Source organism: Scyliorhinus canicula, chromosome 8 (genome assembly GCF_902713615.1).
Source record: "Scyliorhinus canicula chromosome 8, sScyCan1.1, whole genome shotgun sequence".
Classification (NCBI taxonomy): Eukaryota; Metazoa; Chordata; class Chondrichthyes; order Carcharhiniformes; family Scyliorhinidae; genus Scyliorhinus; species Scyliorhinus canicula.
In genome coordinates this window covers 48,261,727-48,278,024 of record NC_052153.1, presented here as the reverse complement: position 1 = coordinate 48,278,024, position 16,298 = coordinate 48,261,727, and the positions used below count along the sequence as shown (strand labels likewise).

General features: G+C 41.4%; 1 protein-coding gene across 3 annotated transcripts in view; it reads left to right on the top strand.

Annotated features, from left to right (window-relative positions):
* tnksa (tankyrase, TRF1-interacting ankyrin-related ADP-ribose polymerase a) overlaps positions 1 to 16,298 on the top strand; it is a 181,252-nt gene that overhangs the window by 28,793 nt on the left and 136,161 nt on the right. For all 3 annotated transcript variants that reach the window (XR_005461565.1, XM_038804500.1, XM_038804499.1), the window contains exon 3: positions 7,874 to 7,969. Coding sequence is in view for 2 of the 3 variants with exons in the window: in XM_038804500.1 (XP_038660428.1) it covers positions 7,874 to 7,969 (96 nt within the window). In the remaining variant the exon portion in view is untranslated. The remainder of the gene's footprint in view (positions 1 to 7,873; positions 7,970 to 16,298) is intronic.

Here is a 16,298-nt window from a genome sequence, read left to right as displayed (position 1 = left end):
CTGGAAGGGAACATTCCTGCCTGGTGATTGTCACGCACTGTCCGTTCGTTCGTTGTCGCAGCGTCTGCATGGTGTCGCCAATGTACCATGCTTCGGGACATCCTTCCCTGCAGCGTATGAGGTAGACAACATTGGCCGAGTCGCACGAGTATGTACCGCATACATGGTGGGTGGTGTTCTCGCGTGTAATGGTGGTATCCATGTCGATGATCTGGCACGTCTTGCAGAGATTACCATGGCAGGGTTGTGTGGTGTTGTGGTCTCTGTTCTGAAGGCTGGGTAGTTTGCTGCAAACAATGGTTTGTTTGAGGTTGCGCGGTTGTTCACTATCATCCTCAAATTGTGCTATGTTGCACTCTGTCCCTACTTGCAGATCATTTATTTATTTATTTATTTATTTATTTATTTATTTTAAAATAAATTTAGAGTGCCCAATTCATTTTTTCCAATTAAGGGGCAATTTAGCCTGGCCAATCCACCTACTTGCACATCTTTGGGTTGTGGGGGCCAAACCCACGCAAACACGGGGAGAATGTGCAAACTCCACACGGACAGTGACCCAGAGCTGGGATTGAACCTGGGACCTCGGCGCCGTGAGGCAACAGGGCTAACCCACTGCGCCACCATGCTGCCCCACTTGCAGATCATTTATACAGTATAGATTGTAAACAGTTGACGTCCGAGGGCTGAACCCTGCGACAACCCCCTAGTTACAGTTCGCCAGCCAGAGAAGGACCTAATTAATTTGACCGTCTGCTTTCTGTCAAGTCAGACAATCCTCAATCTAATTTGGTACTCTATCCTCAATCCCCTGTGATCTCACCTAATGTGACACCTTAAACCCAATGGGTAATCGAACAGGGTTAATGATCTTAAAGTAAATGATCCCCTATGCATGAGTGACTATAGCATATCATTTCACATCTAGTTTGAGTGTGAAAAATGTGGACTCGCAACTAGAATCTTAAACTTAAATAAAAACAATCACCAAGGTATGAAAACAGGGTTCTCTACAATTTACTGGGAAAATAGATAAAAAGATAAGACGGTAAAGAAGTAATGGCAGATAATAAATGAGATATTTTATACATCTGAACAGAAGATATATTTCATTGTGATAGACTTTACGAGAAGGATGCACTTTCCATGACCAACTAAGGAAGTTAAAGATGGTAATAAATTGAAAGAAAAGGTGTACAATGCTGCAAATATTTGTGGTAGGCGAGAATATTGGGAATTTTGAGAAACCGGCAAAGGATGCCTAAAAAAAGAGAAATTAGAATGTGGGAGTAAAATAGTAGGAAATCTAAAAACAGACATTGAGAGCTTCCAAGTATTTAAGAAGGAAAGGAGTAGCTAAAGTGAGCATACATCCTTTAGGAAATGGCAGAGGTTTGGACAAGTATTTTGTTTCTGCCTTCAAGGGAGCATGCATAAACAGCATCCCAGTAATAATAGGAGAATGTCAAGGGGCAAAAGAGAGGGAAGAATTTATCACTGGACAAAAAGTACTAGGAAAACTATTGAGGTTAAAAGCCAATAGGTCCCCTGACCTGATGGCCTGCATCATATTGTCTTAAGAGAATTGGATGCAGGGGATGGATGCAAATTCCCCAGATCCTGTAAATTCTCAGTGGATTGGTAAACCGTAAATGTAAAGCACTATTCAGGAAAAGAGGGACACAAAGCAGGAAACTATAGGCCAGTTAGCCTAATATCTGTCATTGGAAAAGTGCTGGTATTCATTATTAAAGAGGTAACAGCAGGACATTCAGAAAAACATAATATAATCAAGCAGAGTCAACATGAGTTTATGAAAGGAAAATGCTGTTTGACAAATTTATCAGCATTCTTTGAGGAAGGAATACGTCGGGTAGATAAGGAAGAAACTATTAGATGTGAATTTGAATTTCCAAACAACATTTAATAAGGTGCCACATAAAACATTACTACACTAGATACCTCATGATTTTGAGGGTAATAGGAGGGCAAGGATAGAGGATTGGCCAACCAAATTGAAATATAGCCAGGATACGTGGGTCATTTTAATTTGACTAACTGTAACAAGTGGAGCACCAGGTTGATATGTCTTCAAGATTATCAAGGTGATGGTGAGACCAATATTGATTAATTGTTTCAATCAATCAGTGAAATAGTAACGATGAGGCAAAAATTTAAGATAATCACAGTGAATTAACAATGAGGTTACAAAAAATTCTTTATGCAGAGGATAGTTCTGTTGTACATTGTGCTACACAATTGTTAAAGCAGTGCCCGTTAAATTATTTTCAAAGGGCTAAGTGGCTGGTTGAAAATGAATATTGAAAGTTTTGGGCAACAAACAAGTGCAATTAGACTAAATGGTCCATGAAGAAAAATATGCAATTCTTGTGCTAGTTGAACCATTACATTATTTGATTGTAAAACACATTTGTGCTGGATTTAGCTGATTTATCTTTAATTAAAGTTTTCTGATTTCTGCTCTTCCATTACCCCTGTTAGACTGCCTCTAACATTGAGCGATGTAGGTCAAATTTTATTAGCTCCACACGGATTTGTCAGATGGACAATTTGTTTGAATTCTGATGTGATATGACCAAAATCAACGCTGTACATAAAGATGGCACATCCAGAATATTGATTACTGCTTCTAGATCTTTAAGATGAATTGCTCCAAACTCCTCTGCGACCATTCCTTCCATTCTGTGTCCTCGCATTCAAAAGGGGATTTGTGTTTTTCAGAAACGCTCTTAGAACCCTGGAGAGAGTGACGAAACTCAGAATGATTTTATCATATTTTTGATTCAAGGCCCTCAAAAGGGCTCAGCTTAATCCGGAAAAGTAAATCCAGGACTTCTGTGAAAATTTAGCAATGGCAAGATATTCAGTATAGAACTCATGAAGAAAAATCCTGTCTGGATGAAAAGATCTGTCAAAGTCTGATCTGTCACTCATTTTGTGTTCAAAGTGAATAATGCATAGGGCAGCACGGAGTGGCGCAGTGGTTAGCATTACTGCCTCGCAGCACCGATCTCCCAGGTTCGATCCTGGCTCTAGTTCACTGTCCGTGTGGAGTTTGCACATTCTCCCCATGTTTGCGTGGGTTTCACCTGCACAACCCAAGAAGGGTAGGTGGATTGGCCACACTAAAATTGCTCCTTAAGTGGGAAAAAAAATGAATTGGGTGCTCTAAATTTAAAAAAAAAGTTAATAATGCATGTTGATTTAAACACCTGAACTCAACTTATTATTTCACAGAATTGTAGCGACTGGATCGTTTTAAAATGAGATTGTAACTACCATACATTTTAAATTTGAAAATATCAAAGCATATAATTTTCTTAGAATGTGATATCCTTATTAAATGCCTATTAATAAAATATTTGTGTGCCTGAAAAGTCCTTTCCTTCCCCAACTCTTGGCCAACGTGATGAATGGCAGGCAGCAATTGATTCAGCATAGATGCTGAATGGACTGAAAAGCTAATAAAAGAGGCCTTCTCATGCATCCAGTTTGGAGGGAAAAAAGCAAAGCTTGATTATATTAGCCATAGAGTAAGAGTTTTGCTCATTCACGGCATTTGAGCATCACAGGCTAAGCCAATATTTGTTTATATTCTTAATTGCCATTGAGAAGGTGGTGGTGAGCTACTGCCTTGAACCACATAATCCCATGTAATGAGTGATCAGGTACAGCTGTCCCTCATTGAGCACAATGTGTTCCCAGATTGCCGGGTGCCTCCCTGCCCTCTCTGGGCCTCCCCGCTCGCCAGCCCCCCCCCCTCCCTGCTTGCCGTACCCCTCCCATCCATGGCCTTCTAGGTGGTAGAGATCACATGGTGACTTGAAAAGTTGCTGCAAGGCATTCCGGCATTCTCAAATGGTACACTGTGCGTGCCAGTGACAGAGATAGTGAACGGTTAAAATGTTGGATGGGGTGCTAGTAAAGAGTTCTGTCTTGTCCTGGATGGTGTCTGGTTTCTTGAGTGTTGTTGGTGCTGCAAATGTCCAGGCAAGTGCAGACTTTTCCATTCTTGATTTATGCCTTGTAGATGGTTGGTCGATTTTGGGTAGCCCAGAGATGAGTTGCATGCTGCAGAATTTCAAGCCTCTGACATGCTATTGTAGCACGGTATTTATATGGCTGATCCAATTCTCTTTCTGGTCACCGGCAACCCACAGTGTTATTTTAACTCCAATCTAGAGTACCCAATTCATTTTTTTTCCAATTAAGGGGCAATTTAGCGTGGCCAATCCACCTGCCATGCACATCTTTGGATTGTGGGCGTGAGACCCACGTAGATACGGGGAGAATGTGCAAACTGCACACGGACTGTGACCCGGGGCCGGGATCGAACCTGCGACCTCGGCACCGCGAGGCAGCAGTGCTAACCACTATGCCACCGTGCCCCTACCCCCTCAAAATGTTATTGGTGGGGGATTCAACGTTGGTAATGTTAGGGGTGGGGTGGGGGCATGGTTAGATTCTCTTTTGAGAGAAGATCAGTGCGTGTGGTATGATTGTTACTTGCTACTTAACCAGCCCAAACCTGAATGTTGTTCAGGTCTTTCTGCATGCAGGCACGAATTGTTTCCATATCAGAGGGGAGAACGTGCAGACTCTGCCCAGACAGTGACCCAAGCTGGGAATCGAACCTGGGATCCTGGTACAGTGAAACAACAGTGCTAGCCACTGTGCTACTGTGCCGCCCATGGTCCTTAACTATGAAGTTATTAATCAATCCTTCCTCATTGCACATTACCAAATCCAGAATAGCCTGCTCCCTGGTTGGCTCCACAACGTATTGCTCCAAAAAAATATCTTTAATACAGTCAATGAGCTCTCCCTCATGGCTACCCTTGGCAATGTAATTAATCCAGTTTATGTGAATAATAAAATCACTCTTGATTATTGTCCTACCTTTCTTACAATTCCCCAATATTTCCTGGTTTATACTGTGTCCCACTGCAGAACTATATGTTTAGGGACCGATAGATTACTCTCACCAGGGACCTCTTTCCTTTGCTATTTCTTATTTCTACCCAGGTTGATTCCACATCTTGATCTCCAGTGCCTATTTGATTTCTCACTGCAGCATTGATCCCTTTCCCACTAGCAAAGCTACATCACTTCCTTATACTTTCTATCCTTCCAAAACACTGAGTACCCTTGGATATTCAACTCCTCGACCTGGTCTCCTTGTAACCATGTCATAGTAATCACCACCAAATCGCACCCCTTTATCTCTATTTGCACTGTTAACGCATTAATTTTGTTCCAAAAGCTTCGCGCATTCAGACACAAAGCCTTTAGGTCTGTTCTATCCACTCTTGTCTGATTCCTTGGTGTGATGTGACGTTCGCATATTCTGTCCCTTCAAAGAACAATGCAGCACAGGAATTCGGCCCTCCAAGCCTGTACTGGCCATGATACTACACTTGGCCAAAACCCTCAGCACTTCCTAGAGCCGTATCCCTCCAAACCCATCCTACCCATGTATTTATCGAAATGCCTTTTGAATGCTTCTGCTTCCACAACCTGCCCTGACGGTGCATTCCAGGCACTCACCACCCTCTGTGTAAAAAAAAAAAACCCTGCCTTGCACATCTCTTTTAAACATTGCCCCACGAGTCTTAAACCTCTGCCCCCTAGTGACTGACCCCTCCAGTCTTGGAAAGAATGCCTGCCTATCCACTCTGTCCATACCTCTCAATCTTGTAAACCTCTATCAGGTCGCCCCAACCGTCGCTGTTCTAATGAAAACAGTCCGATTCCTTTTATTTTCTGGAGCAAGTCACCTCATCATTAACCTGCACTCATACCTTCTCCTTGTGGGCAGCACGTTAGCGTAGTGGTTAGCACTATGGCTTCACAACCCCAGGGTCCCAGGTTCGATTCCCGGCTTGGGCCACTGTCTATGCGGAGTTTGCACGTTCTTCTCGTGTCTGCGTGGGTTTCCTCCAGATGCTCTGGTTTCCTCCCACAAGCCCTGAAAAATGTGCTGTTAGGTAATTTGGGCATTCTGAATTGTAGAGGGATCTAAGAGGTAAGTTTGCTGGAGCCTCAGCCCTTGTATTACAACAAATATCTGGTGACTCACCTGATGAAGGAGCTGCGCTCTGAAAGCTAGTGATTCCAGACAAACCTGCTGGATTTTAACCTGGTGTTGTAAGATTTCTAACTGTGCCCATATTATTTTTGTTATTGGACTTCCTTCAATTTTTCAAAAGTAATATGAAAGGTGTAGTCGATAGGTGACAGTTGAAGTGAGAAATGTGAAGAACAAAACTTCCAGGTCATAACAAGCATATAATTAAAGCTAAAATGCTGGAAATACTGAGCAGGTCCGGCTGCACCTGTGGAGAGAAATGGAGTTAACGTTTCAGGTCGATATGACCTTTCATCAAAACTGGTCATCAGTAAGGTCATAAGTGCGATCATGGCTTTTGTAAAGCAGTGTATATGAACCGTCTGTCTGTTGCCTACGACAGTATAATAAAACAAAACGAAATTCAGCAGTGGACCATAATTATAAAGGAGACATAAAACAATTGTAAAGTTATGCATACACTGTTTAAAAGTTACAATACTTTAGACATTGACCATAAATGGAAATTGAGTACTTCTGCAGCTAAAATAGAGTTTGATAGTCAAAGTGGCTCTGCAATGAAGTTAGTACTATCTCTGCAGCAGTCAATTTTAAAATGTGCTCATCTGTTTGGAAATCTATCTGCTATCTCCTCTGTTGACCATATTGAACTCATTTAGCTTGTCTATAAAGAAAAACCTTGAAGGCTGATATATTTTCTACATTTGTACTTTGGTATTTACATGTGGATTTAAAAAAAATTAAGGTAGTAGATTGCATCGGCAGAGGGATACATTACAAACGCAGAGATTCTATAATGTATGATTCTCACTTGGAAGTATTGTGTATTAATAGTTGGAAAGGTATTCCTCTTGAAAGGCCTAAATGAAGAAAGCCCAAGTTTGTTTCCTCTTCGGGCTAAATGAAACTTCTCGGGGATCTTGATGAAGATTTCTAGACTGTAAAAACACATCGAAACTGAGTTGTACTGGGTATTATTTGTGAAATTTGGCCTCAAGATAACTGGTTAACTACAATAACTTGTGCAAACTTGCCATTTTAATAGTGTAGAATGCAAGTTGGGGAAAGCCAAATAATATAATACCAAAATGACTCACCAACTTGATGGGATTTGTAACGTTTGGGTTTGCAGAATTTAATAGAAATTATGAACATTTTCTTCAAATCAAACTCCATTCCAAAAACTATCACCTATACTATAATTAGGCATACATGAATTGTGAATGAGGTTAAATCCTCAATTGAGTGTTGTTGAATAGAGATTTGTGTTCAAGTGCCCATTCACTGCATGATTGTAATATTTATGCCTGTTGCCATTTAACTAAATGACTGCAGGCTATAAGGATATTATATTTTCCAATGTTTTGCCAATTTTGTTTTCATATACTAGCAAGCTTTGGACAGATTTTAGTCTGTCCATGTTATTGCATAAACCTAGGTTAACAGTTATATATTGGATGGTTGAATTAATGACTGAACATAGTAAAACAGAATATTTTATGAATGCTGGCAGGTACATTTACTGCTGGACTTAATGCCTCTGAAAACTCGGACAATGCAGTGTGTCCATGAATGTTTTATATTATCAAGGTCATATCCCAATTGATCATTCTTTGAGTTGTTTCTCTGACTACAGTAAGCTTTTGCTGCAGTGCAAGTTTGATGCAATGTATTACAATTCATTCACCATGCCTAGAAGAACCTCACCAGTTAGCAGGGTTTGTGTTCCTGAGATGAGTTACTGTTTCTGTTTTCCATGTACAGTTCTTCTGCAGCATGGAGCTGATCCCAATATTCGGAACACCGATGGGAAGACAGCACAAGACTTGGCAGATCCTTCAGCAAAAGCTGTACTGACAGGTAAGATGGGTTTGATCTTGCCAATATGCCTTTGCTGTGTTCCTGTACTGTCTTTTCTCCCATCATATCCCCTCCCCAAAGATAGATCTTGCTGCTTTAATTACACCAGTGTCAACAACTTGGAAGCTATTATCCTATTCTTAGTAACGCAGTCAGCAGTAATTATTAATTGCTATGGTCTAATTGGTATGGATTGCTTCTTGAATAGTGTAGCATTAGTAAGAAATGCCATTTGTTATTCAATGCATTTTATTTTCCAAAGGCAAAATATATTATTTATTTATGCCAATCGTTGAAGACCTTTGCTCTTGAGCTAGATTTTCTCTTGATTTTTCTATAGTGTAAAGCTAATTAAAACACAGAAACGGGGTAAGTCCTTTCAAGCATAGTTCTCCATTCTGAGATCATAGCTGTACCTGAACCATATTTATCTACTGTTGATCTGTATCCCTTGATACCCTTGCCTAATAAAGTGATTTCCATTTCTGCCTTGATAATGTCAATTGATTTAGCATCTATAGTTTTTGCTGAAATGTGTGGCTGATTTTCACTATATCCACGTGAAAAGGTTTCTGATTTCACTTATAAATGGCTAAGTTCTAATTTTAAGATTATGCCCCTTTGTTCTGGATCAGGAAATAGTTTCTCTGTAACCACACTTTTTAATATCTTTTATCATTGACTCAATCATCTCTCAACCTTCTGCACTTAAATACACTTGGTTTACATTCTTTTGTGATAATTGACAAAAGAACCAGAGATGACTTGAAATGATGGAAGCAGATTCAATAATAACTCCACAGAGAATTGGATGGAGTGACGCAGTGGTTAGCATGGCTGCCTCCTGTCGCCAAGAACCTGGATTCGATTCTGCATGGGTCTCACCCCCACAACCCAAAGATGTGCAGGGTTGGTGGATTGGCCACACTAAATTATCTCTTAATTGGAAAAATAAAACAAAAAACAGGAAATTGGATAAATTCTTGAAGGGAAAAAGATTGCAGAGCTATTGGAAAAGGGCAAGGGAATGGGACCAATTGGATAGCTCTTTCAAAACGTCGGCACAGGCAAAGGGGTCTGAATGACCTTAATCAACAAGAAAAGAAGACCAGCGTGTTCATCCTGTCTTTATAGGGAACCTCAGAGTTCTGGTGTTATCCTTGTAATAACTTTTCTACTATCTCCAGTTATTCCTTTTCCAATACACCACCAGAAGTAGACACGGTACTCAAAGTGTGATATGACTAAGGCTTTATACCATTAGCTTATCGATGATCCAATTCTATCCCTCTGGAAATGAGCCCTAATGTTTGGTGTGCTTTCTTTATGATATTAATGTGTCTTGATCTTTAGTGGTTTGTGCACATGTATTTCTCTAGCCATTTGAATTATTTTCCAAGTAAATATGTAATTGCCTTGTTATGTAGGATTTTACACTCGTGTGGTGAAAATCATTTGCCAATTATATGCCCATTTTGCAAACTTATTCTGAACTTGTGCTCTTATAATTTATCCCCTAAAGCCAGTGATAGGCAACCTAAGCAAGTGAGTTGGATGCATGAGTGGCCCTCTTTCAGCTCAGTGGGCTGCAAGATTGAATTTCGGGCATGTTCACTAATTTTCGGAATAAGGCCAATGAGCTGACAGCACAAATGGAGACAAATGGGTATGATTTGGTGAGGATTACTGAAACATGGTTGCAGGAGGACCAGAACTGGGAGTTGAATGTCCAAGGGTACTCAGTATTCCAAAAGGATAGACAGGATGGATCAGGGGGAGTTGCTTTATTGGTTAAAGATGGTATCAAGGATGTATTAAGAAATGATATTGGCATTAAGGGCCAAAATGTTGACTCGATCTGGGTGGAAGAAGATTAAAAACTCCTTTGTAGGACTAATTTACTGGCCCTCGACCAAAACTTCCAAAGTGGGGGATAGTATAAACCAAGAAATCTACAGAATTTTGCAAAATTATTACCAATGCATCAACTATTTCCACAGCTACCTCTTTGAATACTCTAGGATGTAGAATTTCAGGTCCCAGGACTTATCAACCATCAATCCCATTAATTTTTCCAATTTAACCTTCTGTCTAATTTCCCTCAATCCCTGATTCTCGATAATCCCTTGAATCTCTAATTCTGGGAGATTTTTTGTATTTCTGAAAACAGACACAAATTAATCATTTAGCTTCTCTGCCACTTCCCCACTATAAATTCTCCTGACTTGACCTGCAATGAACCCACATTTGTCTTTGTCAAACATTTCATTTTTACATACCTATAGCAGATTTTGCAGCCCATTTTTCATGTTTTGTGCTAGTTTACATTCATATTTTACTCTCCCTTTATCATTTCTTGGTCCTCCTTTGCTGTCTTGTAAAATCCTCCAAATCATCAGCTTTATTACCACTTCTGGCAACTTTATAGGCCTTTTCTTTTAATCTCGTACAATCGTTAACTTCTTTTGTTAGCTACGGTTGGCTGACGTTTTGGGGTTCTGTGCCTTGAAGAAATGTATAATTGTTGTAAACTAAGCTATAATTCTTTAAAGGCTGTCCATTTTCTGAATATCATAATTCAATCCACCTCAGACAATTTCCCCCTCATATCTTCAAAATTCCCGTTGTCCAAATTTGATACCCTGGCTTCAGATTGAATTACCTAATTTTCAAACTTGTAAACTTCCATCATATTATGGCCACTTATCTCTAAAGGTACTTTTACAACAAGATTATTAATTAGCCCTTTTTCATCGTGTGCCCTCTCATTGTGTCAGTTGTTCTGAAAAGAAACTTTTGATGGTAACTTATCACTGTTGTTTTCACTCGCCGATTTAAATACTGTAGTATCCAGGAAATTAATAGTTTTCCTGTGTGTTGTGGTTTTAAGTTTAATGATGAGGAGCTTGACGAATCATTCTAATTCTGTTACTGGGAGAGTTCCAACTGCCTCATTTGCCAACACAAATACAGAAGGCAACATTAGAACATGATTGCATCATCTAATGATGTTATGAGAATGAAAAAGGAGCCCCTGAAAATCAAAAAGAAGCCCCCGAGGAAATCGCAAGAGGAGATTTCAAAACCAAAATATTTTGACCACAGGATTAGAGAGGGAAGAGAGCGGATCAGGGAGCACACGGTCATTTTTGGACACACAACATCAGGAAAGATATGCTGGCCTTGGGAGTGGGTATATCATGGATTTCCCAAAATGCCAGGGCTTAAAGCAGTGGTGGGCATACCTGCGGCCCGGAGTACTGCACCAAAAGCAACCCATCAGGGTTCCAAGGGCAGCCCACAAAACATTTTGTTGACCGTTGCCCATGCAAAGAGTTGCCACATTCCGCTGGTTTCCATCTGCGTAACTTTTTTTCTACCAGTGTGACTGAAGTGGTACACAGCAAGGGCACGTGAATGAGGTGCGTGCTAATTGCGCACAACACTGATTGTGAGAGCTGTGCACTGCCTCTGCATCCAATCAAGTGTAAATATTTATTTTGTCTTCATCACTTGGCAGTTGGTGATGATTCTATTAATTTATGAATAATTTTAATATTTTCTTAATTTATGACGTATCCAGTATATATTAAATGTATTCACTCTTATTCAAGGATCATAGTTAGGAACATAGGAATTAGGGACAGAAGTAGGCAATTCGGCCTTTCGAGTCTGCTCCGCCATTCAATTAGGTCAAGGCTGATCTCTTCCTGGTCTCAAATCCACCTTTACATCTGTTGCCCATTTAACCTGTTTTTATCTGAAATATATCTATCTCTATCTTGAAACCTTTTAATGACTCAGATTCCACTGCACTATGGGGCAGTGAATTTCCCAAATTCACTACCCTCTGCGAGAAGTAGTTTGTCCTCATCTCAAGTTCTAAATGTACCGCTTCTCAACTTCTATCCGTAAACTATTCGAGATTGCCCCACAAGGGGGAACATTTGGTCTACGTTTACTTTATCAATCCCATTTAGTATTTTATATACCTCGATCAGATCCGCTCTCATCCTTCTAAACTCCAGCGAGTACACTCCCAAACTGTTTAATCTTTCCTCAAACATCAACCCTGTCATCCCCAGAATCAATCTGGTGAACCTCTTATGAACTGCCTCCAATGCCACCACATCATTCCTCAAATAAGGAGACCGAAACTGGTCTCACCGACACCTGTACAATTGCAACAACACTTTTATACTCCAGTCCTTTGGTATTAAAGGCTTGCTTTCCATTTGCCTTTTAATTACATGCTATACCTGTATACTTACTTTCTGCGATTCATGAACAAAGACACCCAGATCCCTGCCCAGACGCATCTTGAATCTGCATTCCATTTAGATAATAATTTGGCTTTCTATTTTTTCAGCCAAATGGATAACTTCATACATTGAACTCTATCTGCCAAATTTTGGCCTAACCTCCTAGCCTATCTATATCCGTCTATAACATCTTTATCTCTTCACTGCCTTCCCACCTATTTTAGTATCATTGGCAAATTTTGCTATGTTACACTCATTTATATAAATTGTAAACAGTTGAGGTCCAAGGACTGAGCCCTGCGGCATCCTGCTAATTACAGTTGGCCAGCCAGAGAAGGACCTATTTATCCTGACCCTCTGCTTCCTGTCAGTCAGCCAATCCTCAACCCAATCTAGTACTCTACCCCCTGGAGTATTGTGTGTCGTTTTGATCCCCTCGTCTTCGGAACAATATTATTGTCATAGAGGGAGTGCAATAAAGGCTCACAGGACTTGTCCTATGAAGAGAGATTGGGGAACTGAACTTGTTCTGTAGAGTTTTGAAGAATGAGAGGTGATCTCATTGAAACTTAAAAAATATTTAAAGGGATAGAAGAGTAAATGCAGGTAAAATGTTTCCCCTGGTTGGGGAGTCTAGAACCAGAGGACACAATTTCAAAATAAGGAGGAAACCACTTAAGAGCTGAGAATTTATTTTACCCAGAAGGTTGAGTCTTTGGAATTTGAGGGTTGTGAGTCTTTGGAAATTTCTACGTTAGAGGGAATGGATACTGAGTCATTGAGTATGTTTAAGGCAGAGATCTACAGATTTCTAAATACCAGTGTCACGAAGGGATATGGGGATTGTGTGCGGAATAAGGCATTGGAGTGGATGATTAGCCATGATTGAATGGCAGAGCAGGCTCAACGGGCTGAATATCCTACTCCTATGTTCCATCCCTCTGACCATGCCTTCCTTTAATTGCATGTGCATAAAGCTGGAAGATTTTAACCAAGCAGTTATTACCCTCTTCAGTGCATCTCAAATGACAATACTTGCAAAGTATTTAATTGACTAAAGCATTTAGGGATGTCCAAAGGTCATAGAAAACACTATTAAAATGCAAGTTCATTAATATGAGTGTGCAAAATGATTGCATTGGTTAACCGTCAGAAAATGGAGGGCAGAAACAAATGGGTTATTCTCAAGTTGGCAGGCTATGACTAATGGATCAGTCAGGATCAGTACTTGGGCCTCAGCTGTTTGCAACATATATCAATGTGCGGAACGAAAGAGAAAATGCTGGAAAATCTCAACAGGTCTGGCAGCATCTGTAGGGAGAGAAAAGAGCTAACGTTTAGAGTCTGATGACTTGTCAATGTGTGGAATGGTGGCGCAATGGTTAACATTGCCATCTCACCGGGCAGCACGGTGGCGCAGTGGTAGCACTGCAGTCTCACAACGTCGAGGTCCCAGGTTCGATCCTGGCTCTGGGTCATTGTCTGTGTGGAGTTTGCACATTCTCCCCGTTTTTGCGTGGGTTTCGCCCCCACAATCCAAAGATGTGCAAGGTAGGTGGATTGAACATGCTACATTGCCCCTTAATTGGAAAAATTGAATTGGGTACTCTAAATTTTTTTTTTATAAAAAGCATCGCCATCTCACAACGCCAGGGACCCTGGTTCAATTCCGACCTTGGTTGACTGTATGGAGTTTGAACTTTCCTCCGTGAGTTTCCTCCGGGCGCTCCAGTTTCCTCCCACAGTCCAAAGATGTGCACATCAGGTGGATTGGCCATGATCAATGCATGGGGCTACAGGGACAGCATCTGGGAGTAGGCCTAGGTACGGTGCTCTTTTGGAGAGTTTGATAGGTTAAATGGGTCGAATGGCTTCCTTCTGCACTGTAGGGATTTTACAGATATTTGGCTCTTAATGCAGTCCCTTCACCACAAGTAATTGACAGTAAATGAAAAGCTTTCAGGTGTATTAACACAATTCTTTTTCATGAAATAAAACTGTTCAGGTTAAGTTAACAAAGATCGGGCCTTACGGTAGCATGGTGGTTAGCATCAATGCTTCACAGCTCCAGGGTCCCAGGTTCGATTCCCGGCTGGGTCACTGTCTGTGTGGAGTCTGCACGTCCTCCCTGTGTGTGCGTGGGTTTCCTCCGGGTGCTCCGGTTTCCTCCCACAGTCCAAAGATGTGCGGGTTAGGTGGATTGGCCATGCTAAATTGCCCGTAGTGTAAGGTTAATGGGGGGATTGTTGGGTTACGGGTATACGGGTTACGTGGGTTTAAAGTAGGGTGATCATTGTTCGGCACAACATCGAGGGCCGAGTCTATGTTCTATGTTCTAACACTCTTTAGTATGATGGCATACACTACACATTTTTGTCACATTCTATGTTTTCCTGGATCACAGCTCAATTTCCTCTGTTCACCGGTTTATAAATGTTCTCTTACTCTAATGTCCTCTTGTCCAACTTGACCCCCCCCCCCCATCTCTCTTTCTCCTTCCCAAAACTGCTACGGATCTGTGGATAAACGAATCCTGCCCCAGCCTCGTGGTCTCCCTGTTCTCTCTTCCCCCCCCCCCCCTAAATCCCCAGCACTCACGGTCTCACTGACCCACCTCACCCCCCCAGTGGCCTACCTGTTGTCTCTACCCCCTCCACCATCACCTTTCCCGCATTCCCCATGTCCTGACTCCCCCATTCGCGGACTCTCTGTCCCAGCCCCCCACCCAACCTCACGGCCTTGCAGTCCTGCACCACCGTTGTGCTCTCCCTGCCCCAGACCCCCTCCCTGGCGGGCAGTCTCCCGCCCCCTCCCTGCCCACGCCGCCCTTCACCGTGCACATTACCCATCTCTCCCGCCTCTTGCCCCCCCCTGCCCGCTCCCTCCATTTTCCAGGTGCTGCAATCAAGGACAGTGAACTGTGAGGATGAATGCTTTTTTAAAAAAATAAGATATGGCCAGATACTCAGATAGGCAGTTTACCTATTGGATAGGATCTAGCAACAGAATCTGCTTGATAGAGCTGCACAGGAGAGTCCAGGGCAGGACAGAGCAATGCTAGTGTTCACTCTGCACACAGCTCCAAGGCTGCTGGTTAACAGCCTATAAAGAAGAAAACTAACTGGGGAACAGAGCAGTATAAAAATGATTTCTTAAGAAATTGTTTTGTCCTTCGTGAGACCTACATGTGCAAGGTTGGATTTTTTGTTTTTCGTAAAGATGAAGACAGCACAAAGAAACTGGCTGATGCCTGCAACTGATATGCGCATTGTCCTCTTCTCCTTTGCACCTTATTCAACTGAGATCGTTAGGACCAAGCAGGTTCCCCTTTTACATTTAAAGGTTTTTTTTTATAATTTAGAGTACCCAATTCTTTTTTCCAATTAAGGTCCCTTTTTAGCATGGCTAATTCACCTACCCTGCACATCTTTGGGTCGTGGGGACGAAGCCCGCGCTAACACTGGGAGAATGTGCAAACTCCACATGGATTGTAACTCAGAGCTGGGATCGAACTTGGGACCTCAGTGCCGTGAGGCAGCAGTGCTAACCACTGCGCCACCATGCTGTCTCCTTGCATATTAAAGGTAAGCAAACGTGGCGTTTGTCACAAAGGTAGGCTGGAGTGGGTCCTGAAGGTTGGCTGGTTGGTAAAAGTGGGTCCCGGGAAAAAAAGTTTGAGAAAGCACTGCTCTCGGTCACAGTGTGAAGTTTAATCGTATAATTGGTCGTAGAATTTGTGCTCCAGGTGAGACATTAATTAGGTGCAGAGGTAGGTAATTGGTGAGCAAACTGAAACAGTAATACAAATCGGTACTGGTGAGATATAAGAATTATTAAATTTATAGTGTAAGTAGCGTAACTCCATATAATTACTGATAATTATTGAATGATTAAATTTGATGCATTATTTTTAAAATATATTTATTTAATACTTTCATAAACAAGAGACTAACAAGCAAAAGCACATATTAACTTAACCCCAAACAACTAAACTAAACCCCCTAATAGCTGACTGTGACTATCTCCTTAAAAAAGGAAATCAATGGCTGCTATATTAGATAGAAAGC